The sequence below is a fragment of the Mesoplodon bidens genome (assembly GCF_964165515.1).
Source record: "Mesoplodon bidens genome assembly, chromosome: 4".
NCBI lineage: Eukaryota > Metazoa > Chordata > Mammalia > Artiodactyla > Ziphiidae > Mesoplodon > Mesoplodon bidens.
In genome coordinates, this window is record NC_138160.1 from 174,601,482 (window position 1) to 174,624,239 (window position 22,758).

At 44.5% G+C, this 22,758-nt stretch overlaps 1 protein-coding gene across 1 annotated transcript in view; it reads right to left on the reverse strand.

The window, feature by feature from the left end:
* Positions 1 to 639: 639 nt before the first annotated feature.
* GFPT2 (glutamine-fructose-6-phosphate transaminase 2) overlaps positions 640 to 22,758 on the reverse strand; it is a 45,444-nt gene continuing 23,325 nt past the window's right edge. The window contains exons 8-19 of the mRNA XM_081230779.1: positions 20,520 to 20,599; positions 19,966 to 20,083; positions 14,031 to 14,194; positions 12,509 to 12,604; positions 12,332 to 12,429; positions 11,940 to 12,060; positions 9,150 to 9,307; positions 8,885 to 8,999; positions 6,026 to 6,153; positions 3,916 to 4,083; positions 2,729 to 2,890; positions 640 to 1,515 (exon numbers count right to left, since the gene is read on the reverse strand). Of these exons, the coding sequence (XP_081086905.1) occupies positions 1,471 to 1,515; positions 2,729 to 2,890; positions 3,916 to 4,083; positions 6,026 to 6,153; positions 8,885 to 8,999; positions 9,150 to 9,307; positions 11,940 to 12,060; positions 12,332 to 12,429; positions 12,509 to 12,604; positions 14,031 to 14,194; positions 19,966 to 20,083; positions 20,520 to 20,599 (1,453 nt within the window). The 3' untranslated portion in view covers positions 640 to 1,470. The remainder of the gene's footprint in view (positions 1,516 to 2,728; positions 2,891 to 3,915; positions 4,084 to 6,025; positions 6,154 to 8,884; positions 9,000 to 9,149; positions 9,308 to 11,939; positions 12,061 to 12,331; positions 12,430 to 12,508; positions 12,605 to 14,030; positions 14,195 to 19,965; positions 20,084 to 20,519; positions 20,600 to 22,758) is intronic.

Genomic DNA, 22,758 nt, shown 5'->3' on the forward strand with positions numbered 1-22,758 from the left:
ATTGAATAATATAATTTCTAAACTGTCTTTCAAATATCCCAGGAGTGTCTCTTGCTGGTGGAATTTAACCTGGAAATGTAGTTCCCAGGTTTCCAACCCCTGTGATACAGAGGAGAGCATGGAAGAGGATGGAGAAGTCACTGAATAACCCGCAGATAATCCAGAACAAAGATCTGATGGGATTCTAGAGCTACACATACCAAGTAGTTGCCGTGAAGACACCATTCGAGCTGTCTGGGATAGCACTTTCATAGACAGCCAAACTCGAACTCCACAAGAATTCTGTCTCTGGCTTTCTATCTTCCTGCCTGATTCTATTAATAAAATTGATGACTTTATAGGCTTACTGGGGGAAAAAAGTACAAATTTGAGTTTCACCTCTGTATGCTGCATTCAGGCTCTGGGCAACCCCCTCCAACAGCTGTTCAGTGGATTCTCATTCCAGAGTCCCAAATCTTCTGCATTTTGTTCCATTCTGTTAAAATAGCCCTCATTTTCATCCTAGAAGCACATAGGTCACGGGTGTGGCTACCAACAAACAGGGCTGCCCCCACAAGACATTGCTGAGTTTGTTTTGAGGAGCCCTCAAAAGCATGAGAAAAGAATGAGATTAACAAAAATCCACACGCACAAGACAAAAAAATTGTACTGTATTTATTGTCTTAAAATTGCATAGTACTTTGATTGTGCATGCTTTTAAATAGAGGCCAAGGTAGCCCTCTTGAAACTACTCTCTTGCATGGGATTTTTCAGGCTGTTTTACTATGGGCAGGAGCAGGGACCAAAATGCTGCCTGATCTTAAAAAGAACCATGATCAGAGAGAAGTTGTCGGAGAGATTTAGATGAGAAGACACTGATGAAGGGAGTTGAGATTTGACAGGACTTATAGGAGGCATAGGAAGATGGTGGGAGGGGGCTTCCCTGAAGTCAGGGGACAGGACTCAGGAGCAGCCAAGAGAGGATGGGAAAGGAGAAAGGAGTCCAGAGGGGCAATGCCTGGCGCTCAAATCTGAGATGAATGCTCCCTGCCAGGAGACTGGGTGCACTGGGTGGCCTGAGGGCGTGGTCTGGGCGTTACCTCGGCTACAGAAAGCCACATACTAGAAAAATAACTTAAAAGCTATACAATTGTCATTATAAATATTTTGTCTTTAAAACTAACTAATGTTGGTTAAAAAAGGTTCACAGTTACTCTGAAGAGAGCTGTATCTCTATTGCACGGTATTGGAAAAGTCCACTCAGATCCCATGTGTAAACAATGATTCCCTTCTCCTCTGGCAACTTCAGGACAAAGAGAAACACTATCTGCTGTAAGCAAAGCACTTGGGTACAAGGCACGTCAAAGCTGTCAAGCTCTACTGGAATCTACTCAGAACACGCAGAATGCCAGCTTTTCTTCCCACTTGGTGTCACTGGGACAGGTCTTGAATCAGATTAAAGGTGGTGATGGTCTCCTCACACTCTTGTTCTCACTCCACGGTTACAGACTTGGCCAGATTTCTGGGGAAGTCAACCTAAAATGACAGAAAGTAGTGGCTCAGGACCCCACAAGTCTCAGCAACACACTGTGTTTATAAAGCCTACTCTCAGAGTACTTGACTACAAGGAGACAGGTGTTCCTGGGCACCTCCAACCATGAGCTCCTTGAGACCTGCATCTTGGAAGCAGTTCCTTATTCCAGAAACTTCACTGAACTGTACAATGTTTAGTTTATGCAATAAATATTTATGGTGCACCTATGTGTCACGCAGTGTTAACACTATTAAAAGGATATGATTCATGCTATTAAGAACAGCTAGCTCAATTTGTACTGTTAAAAATTTACTTTTCTTGGAAGTAGATGCACTAAATGATTGCTTAAGGGTGGGGACTGGGAAGGAAATGTGACTGAGGATGGTTGATAAAGTAGCCTTCAACTTTATCTACAGGGTCTTATTTTATTTACAATAACATTAAAAAAGAGAAGAAACAAAAATGACAAACTGTTGGCAAATGTCAATACTGGATGATATATATACCATCGGACGTTTGTTATATTTTTTTTGGTATTGATATGTCTTTTTTAAAGCTTCTCAAAATTGTAATAAAACTATTTCTTTGCACACACACTTTCCGGTGAGATCATAAATTGGAACAGAAATCGACAATATAGGAGTTCCAAAATGTTGAATGATTTGCTAGACTGAGGATAAATTCTTCTAATGTGGGAGGAAGATGTATGTACAAAGATAATTCACTGCAATTGTTATTTATGCAGATATTCCCAAAAATTAGAAACAGTTTAAATAATAGAAGACCGGTTAAGTAATTGTTAAAATCAATGTTGTAAGACTGCGGTGGAATATTGTGCAATGATCAAATGTTGCTTACAAGTTCAGATGTGAGAAAATATTTGTAATATGTTAAAAAGAAAGTTATAAAATTTCATCCTTGATATTATCTCAAAAAAGTCTTTAAAAATTCACAGGCACAAGGAAAAGACTGGAATAAAATATTAAACTTGCTAATTAACATTGCCTCTGGGTGAGAAGCTTATGGTTTAATATGGCCTTCATACATCTTGCAGTTCCCATCTTGTTTTCAGGGGGTATAAGTTACTTTAAAAAGAGTTATTTTAAATGAAAATATTTCTCATGAATTTTTATGCCGAATAAGTATTTAAGAACCAAATGGAACTCTGGGTTAGTCTCTCCCCTTTGCTGGGTGATGTGCAATTTTTAGACGTACGTCATATCCTCGGAGTACAGCCAGGTGGAAGGAGAGGAGCTGTAGTGGAATCACACTCAGAATGCCCTGGAGGCAGTCCACGGTGTGGGGCAGCTCGATTGTTTTATATGCAAACTTGGAACTTTCAGTGTCATCCTTGGAGCACAGTATGATTGGGCGACCCTAAGACAGAGAAATGTGATCACAAGATGCAGATCATCTCTGAAAGAAGCAATCCCTCACACACAGCAGTTTCTGAGATAAACATATTGCAATCATAACAGTGATCTTTTGCTTTTGCTGGAGTTATGGATGAGGCGATGTATCCGATTTGTGTAAAGGACAAAGAGTTTGGAGGCTTTTTGGCGAGGTTCGTATGCTTCCCTGGTAGGGGGTCACCTCCTGCTGCGTTCATGCAGCACCCATTTGCTGAGTGGCTCCAATGTACCTTGGAAAGAGCAGGAGCTCTTACCCCTTACTCCAGGGGCTCATAGTCAAGTGGTAGGAAAACAAAAACGTAAATAAGCAAACCGATAAATAACAATGAATTTCAGATAAAAGCCACCAGGGCAGTAAAACCCCGTAACATGATTGGGAGACAGTGGTGAGGTCCGAGGAGCTCTCTAAAAAGGAGACATTTGTATTGAGACCTGAATGATGAGAGGCCAACTCCCCGAAGAAGTGTGGGAAGAATGTTCGGGGCAGAGAGAGCAGCCTGTGTTCTACAAGTTCTAGCGAATTATTGAAACTGAGGGGGTGGTGGGAACTCCTGAATTTGGATCCAGTTGGTCAGAAGTGTGGGTGGCCTAGGAAGCCCAAAGATTGCAGCTAGTGGCTGAAGTGAGGGCGGTCTTGTGGAGGACAGTGCCCTTCACCTGTGAAATCTGACTAACTCTGGGTGGCCAGTATCAGAACTACCCCCAGGGCTCTCCACCAGACCTCCTCTGGTCTCCACGCCTGGGATCCAGGACCACTCTGGGCAATCTGGATCACTGGGCCTCACCTAAGAGCTTCTGTGGGCATGACCGCAGGCTGGCCAGTCCCTTTCTGAATGTGCACCACGCATGAGGGGCCCCAGGGGAGAGTGAGTGCTCACGCCTACTCCCCAGCAGGAATACCCATAGCTGGTACCGGCAGATGGTGGGTGAGGTGGGCATGTGTGGAAGAGAACAGGAGAAAAGTGGCCCAGCCTGGCACAGAGCCCTCACCTGGCGGGCCGTGACCTGCTGCAGGGCATTCTGGCATTTGGCAAAGCAAGGATCCTTCATGATGACCATGATGACGGGCATCTGCTTGTCAATCAGCGCCAGGGGCCCATGCTTCAGCTCCCCAGCTAGGATGCCTTCTGAGTGCATGTAGGTTATCTCTTTAATTTTCTGGGGAAACACGAGGTGGGATCAGTGTCACGCTGGGAAGACAGGGAGCAGATCAGCCAGAGGAGAGAAAGGGGAGCCGGGAAGGAACGATTCCAGGAAGCAGGGAGCTGAGGGCCAAGAGGCAGATGGACATAGGGAGCGGTCAACAGCACTGAGGGCAGCCGAAAAGGCCAGGGCCAGGGGAGAGGGCTGGCTGCTGTCCAGAGCACGCACAAAGCCCAGCACACAGCCTGTGAACCCAGACCAGCTCTGGGACGCAGTCACCCACCTTGGATGGACAAGTCAGTGCCACTCTAGCTTTCCCCCTTCCCCTCTGGAGCCAGCCCCATGGCCTCCCTAACAGTTATAATTTGTAATGATGGCATTTTATTCTACAGCTTCATTCAATTATCTGATTAATCACTCCCCCAATTCTGGATCATTAATAACTTCCAAAGGGTTGCTCCAACTTAACTATCAAGCAAAATCACACACATACTGGGGTGTTAATGGAGTTTTCCCCCTATGTTTAGAGAGACGCATTTTTTTCAGTTACCATTAAACCCATGTCATCGAACTGGTGAGAGTGTTGAAGAAAACATTTCTCAACTCCCTAGAACTATTTATTTGGGTCAGGGAAACATTGTCAGGAGTGTGGCTCCATCCTGGATGCCGCAGACAGCTGGAGTGCTGGTACCCAAGTCACCACAGAGGGGCCACTGACTTGTGCCAGCAGCAGCGTAAAAGCTTCTTTCTTTCCCCCAAGACTAACTTGGAGACACAGCTGAATACTCATCTTTCACCAGCACACTCAGGAGCTGCAGCTGAGCACCCCACACCGGATGGCAGAGGCATGGGGCTGGGGCGCTGAAAGTGTGCCCCACCGAGGCATTGCCTCTATTACCCCTGAGAAGCAGTCTGTCTGGCCCCTCACTTCCTTTGACAGGGGTCAGAATATCCACTGGAAGGATGTGGGAGTTGAAGCTCACTGCAGTCAGGCAATTCATGGCTTGTACCCCACACCCACTCCCCACTTCCTGTAATACTGTGAATGTTTCCCACAACTGGCATCGTTCTTCCAAATGGGGGTGGTGGTGGGGAGCAGCCACTTGTTCCCACAGGGAGAGGAGGGCAGCCAAGTTGAGTTATAGATGATACCCATGTGTGGGTACCAAATGCTGCCTCACCTGTGACAGTCTCCCATTTACCTTGCTTGTTGATCCATAAACAGCAGGTGGATAGTGAGTAAAGGGCAAGCACTAGGCTCGGGTCCCTGGACATCACTTCCCACCCTCTCAGCAGCCCTGTGGTCCTGGCATCTTACCCCTACTCCATCGGCTTTCTCTTAAGCCGGTATGGATCTTTATAGCTGCAGTGGGCAAAACAGCCAATCACTGATATAAAAAATGCAGGAATTTCAATGCTCATTCCTGAAGGATCCCAGCTCCCCTTGGAAGTTTGAGGAGTAACAGGGACACTCTACAGAGACCCAACGCTGCAACTCTGGTCTGCCCAAATCCTCCCATGCAGACTGCTTGTGGCAGTGGAAAAAAGCAAAGTCCAAATGGACCTGATTTCAAATCTTAGGCTGATCACTTCCACTATGTAATCTTGAGCAAGATGAATTTTTTGGAGGCTCAGTTTCCTCCTGGGTAAAATGTAAACAATAACTACCAGCCTCTCAGAAGATACTCATGAGGTAAGAATGAGCTATTCCAGATGGAGCCTGGTGCAGGTTGACACCTCAGGGGCTCCCATAAGGGTGCCCTGCCCCTTTGTCTTCAGGAGATCAGGAGCCCTCATATCCGTGTGGCCAGGGCTAGAATACCTGGTCAGTGAGCGACACCCTCCCCTCCCCTAGCACAATGCCCTGCCCTCCTTCCTGCTGGTTTCTTGGGGTGTCTCCCATGCCTGACGTCATGCAGGGGCCCGTGGAGGTGGGGGTTGGTCAGAGGGGGCTCACCAGCGCTCCTTCCAGGCACGTGGCATAGTTATAGCCCCGGCCCATGACCAGGAGCGACCTCTGTGTGTAGAGCTCCAGGGCCAGGTCGTGGATCTTCTCATCCAGTGACAACACTTCCTTGATCAGCTCTAAGTCAAGCACATAGCAGAGGGGGAGAGCCCGTCACACCAATTATAAAGCAAGATTCACAAAGAAAAGTCATGGTGTATAAGACAAGGTTTTAGAACTCACATCACTTACACACTTGCCTTCCTTGTATTAGTTTAAAAGGACTTTAAATGTAGATTATGGGAAATAGCTTGTGTTATCGGCCAGGATTTTATTGTGATGGTGATTCGTATTTGTGTTTATACTTTCCTGAGCACATAAGGTAAGTAGGGAAGTGTTATGTCTAGCTCCATTTTACAAGCAAGGCAACAGAGGTTCAGAGAGGCTAAATCCCCAGCTGACCAGCCACACAGCTGACACTCCATAGTAATGTCCCTCATCCGGGCCACATGCCATGTCTGGAAACAAAGCCTGTGTAGGTTGGAGCAGCACTTGTCAAACTTTTTGGTCTCAGGACTCCCTTACACTCTTAACATTTACTGTGAACTTCTAAGAGCCTTTATTTTTGTGGGTTATAGCTATCAATATTTACCAGAATAGAAACTGAGAAAATTAAGGATACTTATTAATTCATTTAAAAATAACAATAAACCCACGAAATGAAAAAAAATCAGTGAGAAGAGTGGCACTATTTTACATTTTTGCAAATCTTTAATGCCTGACTTTTTCATAAAAGACAGATTCTCTTATCTGCTTCCCCATTCAATCTGTTGTGATAGGTTTTTTGGTTGAAGTACAGGAAGAAAATCTGGCCTCACAGAGATTTGTACTTGGAGAAAGAAGGCGTATTTAAATAACTTTTTCAAATAATTGTGAATGTTCTTTGATAGTACACCAAACTTAAGAGGTGACAATTTCTTAAAAGGGTAGGTGCAAATGTGGAATCTGAGATCGTATCAACAAACTTTTCCTACCTTGTTACATTAAAATGTATTAGTCTATCTTGCACTTACTTAAATGGGTCTTTTATATGTGCATACTTTTATAACACTGCATTGGCCATTTGCAAAATATTGGTTCACTGAGTTACACAAATCTTCTAAAAATGGACACATTTCATTATAAAATATTCTTTTAAAAAATCATATTTGTTAAAATCACTGTGATCTCATCAGAGATGTTTCTGAGTATTGGGAGGAGGTCAAACTCGAGCTGACAGCTACAAGTATTCCAGATCATGTTTCGGTTGAAAGCTCGAAGGTTATCGTTAGCAACAAAAACTGTTATCAGGGGCTTCCCTGGTGGCGCGGTGGTTGAGAGTCCGCCTGCCGATGCAGGGGACGCGGGTTCGTGCCCCGGTCCGGGAAGATCCCACATGCCGTGGAGCGGCTGGGCCCGTGAGCCATGGCCGCTGAGCCTGCGCGTCCGGAGCCTAGGCTCCACACCAAACAACAACAACAACCCCCCCCCCCAAAAAAAAACTGTTATCAGTTGTTTTTCTCAACGTGTCGGGATAACTTGGTTCACTTTTGAGAAAATGTCTGCCAAGTACCAACTCAGCTTGTTACTCAATCAATCATAGGGCGCTTTTCTCTGGAACAACCTCAGGGTGCTGCCTACCTCCCATTTGTCACACAGAATATTAAAAAGTGTTGCAGTTTAATAAGAGTAATGCATTTTACCGTATCATCAAAGACATTCCTAAGTGAAGCTCTGTGCATTTCTGTCATGGGAACAGTGTGGTGCCTCTGCCTTGAAATGTGCTAGTGCCAGCGGCGGCCACCACTGCCTTTGCAGATGTTCACAGAGAGAAAGGCAAAAGCATCTTATTCACTATAAATAACATATTACTAAGAAAATAGTTTTGACTGAAAGGGAGCCCAGGACCTTTGGGTTTACATCTTGGTAACTGCCTACTTAGCAGAATAGAGTCCTGTTTTTGCAGGATTATTATATGGCTTAAAGTTAAGAAAGTTTTTCTTGTCAATAAATTTTCAGCATGTTGTCTTGGTCAGATTCAGACCCCTAGACCTTGTATGGTTACATGGTGGCTTTCCCTCACTGCCTTCCCTGGGGTTTGCCCTTGGTTCCAGAATAAAGTCTGGTGAGACTGTGAAGGAGCAGTTTGGGCCAGGAAGAGGTGTGAGGCCATTCACTCCTTCTTGTGTATTTCCTGAGCAACTACTGAATGTCTGCCCTGGCTGGACACCTGGCATCCAGCAGTGACTCTGACAGACATGGTTGTGTGCTCACTGAGCTGACACGGTTGGGGAAGACAAGCCAATTCACAGGAGAACAGGTAATTTCAGATCATGGTATGTGCTATAAAGAAAAGAAATGGGCTAATGTTTTTTAGAGAGCTGGGCAGGGGATTAGTGCCCCTATTAGGGTGGCCAGGGAGGGTCCCGGCGGTGACATTTGAGCTGAGACTTGGGTGATGGGAGGCGTCAGTCATATGAAGAGCTGGAGAAAGAGGGTTTTGGTAGAGGAAAGAGCCAGTGCAAAAGCCCTGTGGTGGAAAGAGCTTGGCATTGCTGAGGATCAGAAGGTCAGTGAGGCAGCTCAGGGAGGGGGAGGGAGCTCGATGAGGTCAGAGGCACAGGGTCCCAGAGTGCAAGGCTCCATGGCCTGGTGACAAGTGTGGACTTTAATCTTGGCCCAGTGGGGCTGCTTCAGGGATTCAGTGGTAAGTAAAAGTTTTGAGGAGAAGGCAATGATTAACAGCATTGTTTATGGGATAGAGTCAAGTAAGAGAGCAGCCAGGAACAGTCCACAGGATTTGATAATGAGCAGTTTAGCTCTGGAACATACCAGGTAGAGATCTCAGGCCATGGATGATCTCTCGCCTTCTGTTTTGTAGTGAAATGCGGTCTTCGGACATCATCAAACCAAACATCACCAGGGAGATGAACTGACTGGTATAAGCCTGAGGACAAAACAGTGGGGCTAGCAGAGCCGGGGTGATGTGCATGTGGTGACCACTCAAGACGAGACAGATCCCTGGGCTCCCCTCTTGGCCCCCTGTCCACCCACCCAGCAGAAGCCCTCCTGCGGGTGCCCACATGGCTCCTTCTACCTTGGTGCTGGCCACGCCGATCTCCGGTCCTGCATTGATGTGGACTCCGCAGTCAGTCTCTCGGGAGATGGAGCTGCCCACAGTGTTGGTGACACCCACGGTCAGGGCCCGGCGGTCCTTACAGTAGCGCAGTGCCAGGAGGGTGTCTGCGGTCTCACCTGCCACACAGGTCCTTCTTTTCAGCTCACAGGTATGTAGGCTCTGCCAGACTTAACCCCCAGCCCCCAACTCATTTACTTCTGGCCCTTGGGCAGAAACTGATGTCCAGACACAGTCGCTGTGTGCTCAGAAAGGAAAATGCATGCTCAACAATTTTTCTGGTTGATTCTTTTTTTTTTTTTATGTAAGATGTTCTTTATTCAAGGGCTATGAATACCAAAAACACAGTTAGCACTTAGATCTTGAAAAAGGAGAGTTCTTTTAGGTTTAAAAGTTAATAGGAAAATAAAACATTCATAGGGATTTCAATTTGAAGGTTGAAATTAATTTATCACTTCTCATTTTACCACTCAGTGTGAAGTGCATGTTCTAGGGGATGTTAAGACCTTTCTCATGAAAGTTGGTAAACTGTTCTACTGGATGGGGCCTCCATGTGGGGACCCTGACAGCACAGGCATATGGGAGTCACTCGATCACTTGGGTGTTTAGTAATGCAATTAATGTGGTTCATTGTGATCACTTATGTAACTAGAAGATGAAAGCTGATTAGTAAGTGGAACTAATTTGGAAGGAATTTATTAAAAGTTTGTTCATGATTAAGTGTTGAATAGAACATTTAAGTTCTACAATTGATGTTTTCATGAAAAATATGTGAGATTATTTTTTCTAAAAATGGCTCAAGATTCTCTTGTCCCGGCTCTTCTCTAATCTAATTTCTCTTGAATATTAAGACAGAGTGGTTTATACATACTCCTCCACCTTCTCACTTCCCATTTCCTATTCAACACACTATAGTCTGGCCTTGTGCCCTGGTTGATTCTCAGATTCACGATTTTGCTACTATTTATGTGGCGAGTGCTTGCTCATCCACTGTCTCAATGAACTCTCATGACAACGCTGTAGGGGGCATCATCCCCATTTTCCCTTGAGGATGAGGTACTCAGAGATGGAGCAAATCAATGCCTCACTCACTCGAGGCCAAGTAGCTGTGGGTGATAGAGTGGGCCTGGCTCCCAGTGCCCTTTCTCGGACTCTAAACTGTCTTTAGCCCATTCAGAATGGGCTGAGATTTAAGTTAAAAAACAAGAATGCCCCTAAATGGTGTTTCTCAAACAGATCTTGTTTTAAAGGAAAACATTTCTTGTCCTAGTGTGTACTTAAATTATTTTTATAAAAAAGCTTAAATAGGTTCATGCATAAACCAGCACAAACTTCCTATGTTTGTAAGCCCTAAAGAACTCAAGCTAAATTAAATATGATCCAGAACATAAAACCAAACATTCAATGTTCACACAGCCACCACTCTTGGTTGTGCTGTCCTAACTTCTCTGCAGTGCAGGCTGGTGCTACTATGGCCCAATTCTCCTCCCCTGTTTCTGCTCAGACTTGCGTCTAGTGCACTGGGGTGCCACAACGCCTTTCCTTAGCGCCTATGGGAGCAGGGGAGCTCTATCTTCATCGGCAACGCCCCCATTTTTGATACAGTTAAAAAAAATTTAATGTAAAGGGCTGAACAAAATGAAACTTTAAACCCCTTCTATGAAGTCACTGAGGAGGTGCCACTGCATTATTTTCACATTAAAACCACCTCTGTTCTTTGGTTAGTGGCTTCCACCAATTCATGAAACATTTTTAGGCTCTGACGGGATTGTAAACCCAAAGGTAACAGTGGCAGCTGAAGTCAGAGGGCAGCACCTGGGTACGAGGTGGTCAGCTAGATGGTGGGTGTGTCTGTGTTAGTTTTTCTTAGCTTGTTACTGAAATGGAAATAGTATTGAAAATTCATAATGAAAGCAGTATAAAAAGATATTAGGGTATTGCTGTTAACGCTTCAGTTGCGATAATGACGTTGGTGTTATATTTTTTCTTTTATCATTTAGAGATACATTCTGAAATATTTATGGATGAAATAACATGATGTCTGAGACTGACTTTAAAATAACCCAGTGAAGGGGAGGGGTTAAAGTAGATATGATGACACAAGATGGGTGAGTTATTCCATAACATAACTGCTGAGCCTAGGTGCTTCTTTCTGCAAGTCTCTCTTTTATAAAAGTTCGGGATTTGCCATAATTCAGTGTTATAAAAATCCTCTTAGAGCTCGTGAGGACTCCAAGCATATGGCTATGGGTCATCTCCGTGACCCTCCGTCCTGCCTTGAGCTGGAGCAAACACCCAAGCTTAGTGTTAGAATGCCACCCAGGCAGGGTTTCCTGAGCTGAGGGTAGCCTGGGCTCTCTACACCTGAGTAGTGTCTCTCCATGCCTCCCACTGTTGGGTTGCGTGAGCACTGTATGGTGCCCACACAGTTCTTGAAGTGACTCTCAACCAGCAGAATTAAACTTTCCTCTAATTTAAACCCAGCACACATTTCTGAGTATCTCGGTGAGTGGTCCCTTAAGTCCCGGACTTGGAACAGCAGGAGGAGGGAGAACCTGGCTGCAGGGCCCTCCCCATAAAATGGGACAGTAGCTGATGGCTCTGAGGGTTGAATGACCCTGGGCATGAGAGAGTGTGGCACATGGTCTATGTGCAGAGAACTTCATGGGATGAAGGAGGGAGGGAGCTGCATGGTGTGTCACTGAGAGGACAGAGCCCTGAAATGAACTAGCGAAAACCTGTAACCCTTACCTGACTGGCTTATGAAAAAACAAACGTCATCCCTGAACACAGGTGTGTTCCTGTCCAGAAAGTCACTAGCAAGTTCAACCATCACCGGGAGCTCGGTCAGTTCCTCCAACACTTGCCGCGTCTGTAGCCAACAAGAATGGGGACTAAAGTCAGTCATGAGCACTACAGGGACAAAGGCAGCTGGGCTTCTAAGACAGTTTATGAAATGGCATCTCTGCGTCCAGCTGAGCAGGGAACTTCAGGCATTCACAGGCCAAACTGCAGGAGAAAAGGCTCCATGCCAGTTCTCATACACCAAATTTGGAAGGCCAAATGCGTGACAGCATTAAGACTCATCTTGTCCTAGCCAACGCTGCCTCCCAGGCATCAAGGGCCCAGCATGTTGCACTTACGGCCACAGCAGCGTGGTAGCTAGTTCCACAGCCAATCACGATGAGCCGGCGACATCGTCTGATCTCCTTCAAGTGGTCCTTCAAGCCGCCCAGAAGCACTGCAGGACACATGCAGTGTGTTAATGCTAACATGACACAGGGATTGTGCATTGGCCCAGGGCTCGGACAAGGGATTACCTGTGTTGGTCTCAAAATTCACCCGACCTCTCATGGTATTGAAAACTGATTCTGGCTGTTCAAATATCTCCTTCTGCATAAATGCACTGAAGTTACCTGGTCAAACAAACATCAACAGGATGTCAATTTTAACCTTCACCGCTTAGCTTTTAATCAAGAAGAACAGTTGTTATGCAGTTAGTCACAGTGACACATGTAAAGGTTACCGCAGATTACAAAAGGTGTCTCCAGGTATTGTCCCACCTGATACTCATGGTGACAAGCCAGGTAAGGTATGATTATTATCTTCAATGTGCATATCAGACCCTGCAACTTGAGGGAGGGAGGGATGTAAGTAACAAATGCATGGCTGGCCTTCCTGGGCCATGCTCCTCTTAGCAAGGCCAGAGGAAAGTAAAGTGTTTTACTTCCTAACACCCACCTACTTAGGGAAGTACAAATTAAGCGAGCCTAAGGAAATAGGCAATTTTTTAAAACCAAATACCCTCCTATACACTGTATTAAAACAAAAAACAAAAAATCTTTTCAGCCACATATTTCTAGGGCTCTGATGTGAATGAAACCGGATGACATCTAAGACCCTCGACAGGTGCTGTGCCTGATGCCTGTCGACAGGTGTCCACAGACAGGGCGGGAGTGTCCTCTGCGATACACACATGCATGATGCCAAGCATCACAGTGTCCCTGTCTGCTGCCCTCGGCAGAGAACTTGTAGAAAGAGTGCCACGAAGCAAACAGAGCAAGTGAGGAGGGGTCGGGCCATTGCAGATACGGATCAGGGAAGGGCTCTCTGAGGGGGTGACGTTTCAGGGGAGATGATCAAAAGGAGCTGGTCCTGTGCGAAGCTGAGTGAGTGTGATGACCCCCAGGGGAGCAAGCACTCCGCCTGTCTGAGTAACAGTGAGGCAGCCAGGGTGGGCAGGGAGGGGCACAATGGAGAAGGGTTGTGCAAGGTGGGGCCAGGCTGTGTGTGGTTGGCTGTGGGCTGTGGCAAGGAGTGTGGGTTTTATGCTAAGAACAGTGGGAAGCCATTGGAGGGCTTTACACAGCAGGATAAGAGGGTATGATTCCCTTTCTTAAACGTTTACCCAGGCTGCCCTGTGGAGAGGAGGGCATAGGGAGACAAGTGTGGGTGCACGAAGATAGGCCCCCTCACAAGGAGAAAGTAGTCCAAAGTCCCCCGTTATTGCAGGCCTCTCATCCAGAGAAGAAATGATGCCTGGGGTGTAGGAATGTGTCCCAGAGACTCTGTAAAGGGAGGTAGTTGACGGACTGGGGTCAGTTCAAGCAGGGAGACCTGGTGCCGGGACATGGTCAGAAGCCCCTTTGGAGTAGCCAGGCCAGGCGCCCCACATCCTCTGAGATGTATGAACCACAGACCACCTGCAGCCCCACTCCGGTGCTCACAGCAGGCAGGAAGGCTGTAGTGCCCACCCATGACAGGGCAGAGAGTCTCAGGAGCTCCCTCACAGAGCACCTGCCCCATGAGGCTGCTGCACAGGGACCCTCAGAGGACACCTGCCTTTCATGATTTGCTGCAATTCCATCTGCAAGGTCTGTATGGCTCGAGATGGGTCATCACTAGCCGAACGCTTGACCCGGTGAATAGAGAGTTTCCCATCAGCCACTGCAGCAATGTCATCATCCTCAAGGAAGATGACCCGGTTGGTGTGTTCTATGATAGCACTGGAGCAAGGAAAATATGGGTGTCAGAGATGGGGCCTGTCCTTGACAGTTACAAGATGTGGGTTCCATATCAGTAACACTGAATAGCATTTTAGGATATGGCATATAAACATTGATCCATACTTCCCGCCCCTCCCCTCCACCCAGAATTATTTTGAAGCCAGTCCCAGACATCAAATCATCTGTAAACCTTTTAGCTTATAGCTCTAAAAGACAAGGATTATTTTTCACCCTACTGTAATACCATTATCACATCTAAGAGTAATAGTTTTTCCTTCATATCATCAAGTATCCAGTATGTTCAATTTTCCCCAGTAATCTCATAGATGTCCTTTTATAATTGCTTTCCTTGAATCAGGATCCAAACAATGTCACCTTTGGAGAATGCTCAGGAACCAACACATTCTGAATCATAAAGGGAAAAGATGAAACATTTATCTTGCCTTTCCAAATGACCTTTCAGAATAACCACAGTTTATGAAGGCAAGTTTCTCTTTATAGGAGAAATATAGCTAATAAAGAAGGAATGATAGAATTATAATAGTCAACTTATGAATTCCTAATCATTAATAGCCCTAATCAAGGTCCATCGGTGGCTACCGAAATGAAGAAATGAAAAGCTATGAGCAGCTTTATAATGGATGGATAAGGCTCCTGATCTTTGAACCCCGTGATCAATTTTAACAGTACTACAAAAAGACAATAAGACGTAGTGCCTCCTGATGGGAGGACACACTACCTATTAAATAGTCGTGCCAAAAAAAAAAAAATCAAACCTGAAGATCAAGCTTCTAGACACCTGTAAACTTCTGTTTGCAGGAAATACGGTGAACAGAAGAACATGGAGGCGGCACTCAACAAAATCCATATAGTGGGAAACTCATTAGGACAGATGACTCCTTTTCTTACACACACACACACACACACACACACACACACACACACACACACAAAGCAAGAAAAAGCAGGGGGACTTAAAAGCAAACTATAAGATCTATCCACTAATGAAATGTGCAGTCATTGTGTTTATTTTTATAGTAACTTTCCCTGTATGGAAATAACGATTTTTCCCTTGAGATGGAAACAGAAAGTTTCTTTTAAAAATAAAATTGTTAGAAAAGTTGGTAAATGAAAAAGAAAGTTAGGTAATCAATAGTACAGGTGGTACACAGATATGGTAAAAACCATGAAGGTGGTACCTGAAGGACCATGGGAGAAAAAACCGCTCATTCTACCAAGTGCTACACCAACATGTGCCCTGTGCAGAAAAATGAGCATTTAAAACTGATGCAAAGTTAAAAAGAGAAATAATCAAGTTCTATGGCTCTAAGAGAGGTGTCTCCAGATCCTAGGGAAAAAAGACAAAGAAGGACGGAAAGCCACTGCACTGGAAAAAATATTTTAAACAATATACATTCTTTGAATAAAAAGCAGAAAACACAGGCAACAGAGGAAGAAGTAAGAATGGCCTGATTCAATCTCCAGTAGATAAATGCTACTTACACTGTATTGTCCTTCAGACAGTGCTTCATACGTGTGTTTGCATTCATGTGTGTGTACATCTGCATGTTTAAATATAATTCCTGTTTTAATTTACAAAATGGATGGCAGTCATCAAAATTACTGGCCCAGGAATTAGACCTGAGGTGGAATCCTCATCCCTGTCTCTTACCAGCCTGTGCCCTCGGGCAACACAGACATGACCCCTCTGAGCCCATCTCGGGTTCCTCTGCTTTAAACTGGGAGATGACCACTGTGCCTTCACCAGAGGTTTGTTGTGATTATGAAATGGGATAGACTTGGTGAAGCCCTCAGCACAGTGTCCAGCCATAAGTGCACAGCAATGCTGGCCACTGTTGTCACGAGAGCTCTACGTGCCTTCGTACCTGAGAGGGTCACCTTTGTCACTCTTATTTTGCAGTAGATGCTTTTTCATCTACACACAATACATTATAGAATCACATTATTAAGTTCCCAAAACCTAAACAAACAAAATAATGTCAAGGATTTTAATTATAGCATCGAATTGGCAGATGAAGAAGAGTCAATATCTTTCAAAATAATTTTTAATTATTAAATTAACTTGAAACCAATTAATGCTTTCAGAATAATATTAAGGCTTCCTACCAAGGAATGTGGAATCTCTCCCTTTATTCAAATCTCTTCTTATTTCTCATGGTAAACTTCTGTAGTCTTCTCCAAACAGGTTCTTGGACTATTTTTATTTAAATTTATTTAAATTTATTGTAAGGGATTCAAACTTCTTTTTCAGCTGTGGTAAACAGATTAGTTTTTTCGTTCAACAGAGGTTTGCTGAGAGCCGACTGTGCCAGACATGAGGGGGAACAGGGTAGATGTGGCCCCCTTCCACCCACCTCACTTAGCTGACAGCCAAGTGGCTACCGCTGGAAAGTCGGATTTCTACACCTTTACACTCTGACCAGCCACGAGTATTACTTCCAACAGCCTTTCAGGTGGATTTGTAAAGTATATAATTGTATTGCCTACAAATAATTCTTTAATCTCCTTTCAAGCATTTGTCTTGTTTTTTTTTTTTTGAGAAACATCTACCATACTTCATTGAATATAAGGTAACACTGATCTTTTGTTTTTACATAACAATTTTCAATTTAATCAAATCTCATTTTTATAACTAACCACTTCACAACAAGTTAACATGCTAAGGCAACATCAATAGATGAAAAAAGGTAGTACCTGGCCGCAACGAATGTTGCCCAGGAGAAGACAGAGATATGTAAACAATACAATTACACTACAGTGGAGCGAGTGCAGCAGTCAGGCATGCAGAAGTGCAAGGGTAGCAAAAAGGAGCGTGTGATCACAACACTAAAAAGAAGACTGCACAAAAGACGTAATATGTAAACTGAGGTTTGAAAAATGAACTGGGTTTCCCAGGTGCCCCATAGGGAGAAAGGAATTCTTGGAGGAGGGAAAAGCATAAAAGAAGACAGTGAATTGTTCATATAATCCAGAAGTGAAGTAGGCAATGGCAGGAGAAATGATTGGACACAGGCGTCGTGAATACTTGCGTGTCTGCATTTTAGCAAGTCCATTCTAAAGGAAACTTTGAGGATCAACTCGGGGGTGGGGGGCCACGGGGGGGACAGAACTAGTTATTCCTGCCAGAAACACTGGAACCAGTTTCTACCAACCCACCAAAAAAACGACTTCAAAGGCAACATGGTATCACAGGAAGGGCTTGTTTTTGTTTGTTTGTTTTTAGTTCATTAGGCCTCATTTAAAATTCTGATTCCACAGTGCACTTGCTTTGGGATCTTGAGCAACACTCATAACCTCTGCAAGTTTCAGTAGAGTAAGTTTATGTGATTGCCTTCATCTGTAATATCCCTGCATTGCAATCTTAATGGAAACTCAAGTTCAGGTCAAAGACAAATTTCTCTGTGACTTCTCCTCTGAAATTTTTTTTTTAACATCTTTATTGGAGTATAATTGCTTTACAATGGTGTGTTAGTTTCTGCTTTATAACAAAGTGAATCAGTTATACATATTCATATACATATGTTCCCATATCTCTTCCTTCTTGCGTCTCCCTCCCTCCCACCCTCCCTATCCCACCCCTCTAGGTGGCCACAAAGCACCGAGCTGATCTCCCTGTGCTATGCGGCTGCTTCCCACTAGCTATCTATTTTACGTTTGGTAGTGTATATATGTCCATGCCACTCTCTCACTTTGTCACAGCTCACCCTTCCCCCTCCCCACATCCTCAAGTCCATTCTCCAGTAGGTCTGTGTCTTTATTCCCGTCTTACCCCTAAGTGCTTCATGACATTTGTTTTTTTCTTAGATTCCATATATATGTGTTAGCATATGGTATTTGTTTTTCTCTTTCTGACTTACTTCACTCTGTATGACAGACTCTAGGTCCATCCACCTCATTACAAATAGCTCAATTGCGTTTCTTTTTATGGCTGAGTAATATTCCATTGTATATATGTGCCACATCTTCTTTATCCATTCATCTGTTGATGGACACTTAGGCTGCTTCCATCTCCTGGCTATTGTAAATAGAGCTGCAATGAACATTTTGGTACATGCCTCTTTTTGAATTATGGTTTTCTCAGGGTATATGCCCAGTAGTGGGATTGCTGGGTCATATGGTAATTCTATTTTTAGTTTTTTAAGGAACCTCCATACTGTTCTCCATAGTGGCTGTACCAATTCACATTCCCACCAACAGTGCAAGAGTGTTCCTTTTTGCCACACCCTCTCCAGCATTTATTGTTTCTAGATTTTTTGATGATGGCCATTCTGACCGGAGTGAGATGATATCTCATTGTGGTTTTGATTCGCATTTCTCTAATGATTAATGATGTTGAGCATTCTTTCATGTGTTTGTTGGCAATCTGTATATCTTCTTTGGGGATATGTCTGTTTAGGTCTTCTGCCCATTTTTGGATTGGGTTGTTTGTTTTTTTGTTATTGAGCTGCATGAGCTGCTTATAAATTTTGGAGATTAATCCTTTGTCAGTTGCTTTATTTGCAAATATTTTCTCCCATTCTGAGGGTTGTCTTTTGGTCTTGTTTATGGTTTCCTTTGCTGTGCAAAAGCTTTGAAGTTTCATTAGGTCCCATTTGTTTATTTTTGTTTTTATTTCCATTTCTCTAGGAGGTGGGTCAAAAAGGATTTGCTGTGATTTATGTCATAGAGTGGTAACATTGATCTTAAGATCATGATTATTTTATATACTTCTAAGAAGTATATAAAAGCTGTAGCAAATTATAATTGCCAGATGCCACTTACAGATGTTAAAATCTATAGAATAATTGCATGTCTTAGAATCATTGAAATAATATTAGCTTCTCATTGAAATGGTGCCCTAAGGAACACAGTTTGGGAAACGCTGACCTTTCCTATCAGCATTAAGTACAATGCTGGCTGTGGGCTGAAATAGGCCTTGCAGCCTGGGATGTAGGTTCCCGTTACTTCATGTGACCCAGGAGACCTCACCTGGTGTCCTCCCTGCTTCACACCAAGGCCTTACCAGAGGCTGGTGGGAAAGAGGCATAATAAAGGTTTGGATAAAGGAGGTAGTAATGGTGGTGTTTATGGTGGTTTTCTATTTCAACTAGCAGGAAAGTGTTTTGGTCTTTTCTAAGTGTGTGTGTGTGTATACATTTTTTTGTACTAAAATGGGCATGAAGCCTACTTTCTCAAATTTCAGAATTACTGTTTGGTGTATTGATGAGAACATGGACTTTGGAATCTATTGGACCAAAACCCTCAGTCTTGGCTCTGTCTTGTATGAATGGTCAGACTCTGGCAAAGGCGGGCAAGGTTCACGAAGGACCAAAGGTCTGGAGACACTTGCCCCAGATTCTAAAGGGAGCAGACTTTGAAGGGCCCCAAAGAGGGCTGGGGGGAGCAGCCTGGTGTGCTCAGACCTGCTGGTTTTTTAGAAAAGCTGGAAATTCAGATTTTTATGGGAAATTTCCCAATTTTAAAACGTTGGCAATTAATTCATTTATTCTGTACAGGCCCAAAACATTGTGTAGATCAGTAGACCTTGCCTTTGGCCACCAGGACTGCTGATGACAGCCATGTAAAAAGTGCTCACTGGGCAAGGATTCCGTCAGGAGGGCCACCGAGAGCTGAAATCTGCCATCCCCGCTTCGCCTTGCTGACCCTTGAGAAAACAGCTCAAACGGGGGAGTAAGTAAGAAATGGGGGTGTTTAGCCAGTCATTCTTGGTTACATAATCCTAGGAAAGAAAGGAAACAAGGTGTAGCTACCTTGCATCAGAAGCAAAGAAGAATTCCACTGCTTTATCGCCTACAGCGTGAAGGCAGGTCGAGCTGTCCAGCCTCTTCATCCTTGTTTTACAGATGTTCTTCACATTCTCAATATTGCCTAGCAAATGAAGGAAAGGATCACAAATCCCATTAGACTATTTTCTTGGAACAACATGAAGAAGCCAATTTCCCCTTTGAATATGTGTGGGAGAATGTGCAATTTTTAGCTTTGGCTGCATCAGCCAAATTGCGTAAAAGATCCCCAAATAGTAAGAGCACTGAATCGGCTATTAACAAAACAAACCAAATCAACACTCCAATCAGGGCACAGGTGCCTTTATATAACAGAACCACAGCAGCAGCTCCCTCAACTTGGGTATGTGCTTGAAAATATCCACAAGAAAAAGCTTTTGAAAAAATGGAGCCACGTCCCAGTTGCATGAAAACCTTTTGGACCTGGCCCTAGCAGAGCGGAGGAAGGCATCCTGCCTCTGAGGGGAGCTGCTGACACCAGAACAGTGCTGCGCTGTTCAAGTCCTGCTCAAGAAACTTACGTGTCCTGTATAAGATGGGGATCTGTTCTGTGGATAGTTTATATTTGCTCCTCACTCCAATGAGCAGGGGGCTGCCTCTCCTGTAGGGACAAGAGGGAATCGAGTTACCCATTGCCTTGACACCCTGGGCTGGCCTGGATATCCTCTGAGCTCTGAAGAGAGGGTCCCCGCATCTAGCCCTCTCCCCAGTGCAAAGTGCTCCCACGACATCCCAAGGTTTGTCCCAGAAGTTATAGAGCCACTAATTATGGACAATTTAGAAAAGTAAAGCTTTACTGCTTCTTCACACTATCTTCTTCTGCAAACTAGTAATAACATAAGAGATTTTAAAAGGAGTTTCAAAATTTGATAGGGACCAACTGGCATTTTATAATTGTCTGATTTGAAAGACTTAAATTCCAAATGGTAAATTAGTTCCTGTCCCAGAAAAAAATAAAATCGTAATATATCCACATAATTTCCTGCCTAGATACTATGACAGTCTGGTCCACAGGTTCATTCTCAATGGCTCCCCAGTGCCTTCACAATGAAGCCTGCAACCACAGGGCAACCTAGATCCTGTAGAGCTGGGCCTCTGCCCACCTCCCCACTCCCCACCAGCTCTTGAGTTTCATAGGGCAGTGTCCCTACAATCTTGTTCGCTCTTGTCACCCATGCCTGGCACACAAAAGGTGTCAGTAAGCACACACTGAGACTAGAAGAGCCTCAAGTCCCACCAGTGCCCCTCCCCATCACCATCCTGGCCTAAGTGCAGATCCCTAAAGCGCCACCACAATCACTCTGGGCTCCTTGCCTTTGCTCACGCTGGTTTCTCTGCCTGGCCCCCCGTGCACTGCCTCCCAACCTCCATCACAGAGCATCACCATCTTCTGCCCTGCTCTGTCCTCCTGCACAAGTGTCCAGTCCTTAAGGCAGGGGTCCCCAACCCCCGGGCCACAGTAGCGATCCATGGCCTGTTAGGAACCAGGCCACACAGCAGGAGGTGAGTGGCGGGCGGGCAAGCGAGCGAAGCTTCGTCTGTATTTACAGCCGCTCCCCTTCGCTCGCGTTACCGCCTGAGCTCTGTCTTGTGTCAGATCAGCGGTAGCGTTAGATTTTTATAGGACCGCGAACCCTACTGTGATCTGCGCATGTGAGGGATATAAGTTGCGCGCTCCTTATGAGAATCTAATGCCTGACCATCTGAGGTGGAGCTGAGGCGGTGATGCCAGCGCTGGGGAGCGGCTGCAGATACAGATCATCATGAGCAGAGAGGTTGGACTGCACAGAGACCGTAATAAATCAACTGCTTGCAGACTCATATCAAAATCCTATTGGTCGCACAGAAACGAAGACCTAACACAGCCATAAATAAATAAATAAATAAATAAACAAAACAAAACAAACAAAAAAAACCCTATTGGTGAGTGGCAAGCGAAAACAAGCTCAGGGCTCCCACTGATTCTGCATTATGGTGAGTTGTATAATTATTTCATTATATATTACAATGTAATAATAATAGAAATAAAGTGCACAATAAATGTAATGTGCTTGAATCATCCCGAAACCATCCCCCCTGCCACTGGTCCATGGAAAAACTGTCTTCCATGAAACTGGTCCCTGGTGCCAAAGATGCTGGGGACTGCTACCTTAAGGGTAGGACCAGGTTGGGTGTCACTAGGTCCCCAGGGCCCAGTACACAGTAAATGTTCAACAAATATTAGTTGGATGGATGGATAGATGGGTAGATAGATGGTCAGATTGATTGATGGATGGATAGACAGATGGATAGATAGATGGACAGATAAACTGGTAGATAGACAAATGAGTGGATGGACAGATGGACGGATGGGTGGATAATCCACCCATCTGAATATAAAATTATAGGATGGCACTCATGTGCCCACTTGTGTGAATCCACACATTGCTGGGGGCCACAGGGCTCTAACAGAAGGACATGTGGGCTGACCCAGGCCCTCTCAGCTGATTCCTGGATCACACCTGGCATGAAGGTGATGAAGCTTGAGCTCTTGGCCTTCAAGGCCTCTTCTTTACTGGATTCAAATCAACATTCATTTTTGTTCCTAATTTCATGTTCATAATTTTGCATGCTTTTTCTAAAGGGAATCTCTGAAGTTGACCTGAAACCTGGACCTGCCCTTGCTATACAACTTTATTTTTAGATTGAATTTGTTGTCAATTTCTAAAAAAAAGTCTAGAGATTTCAAATAAAAATCCAACTTTCTAGTCTCTCTTTAAA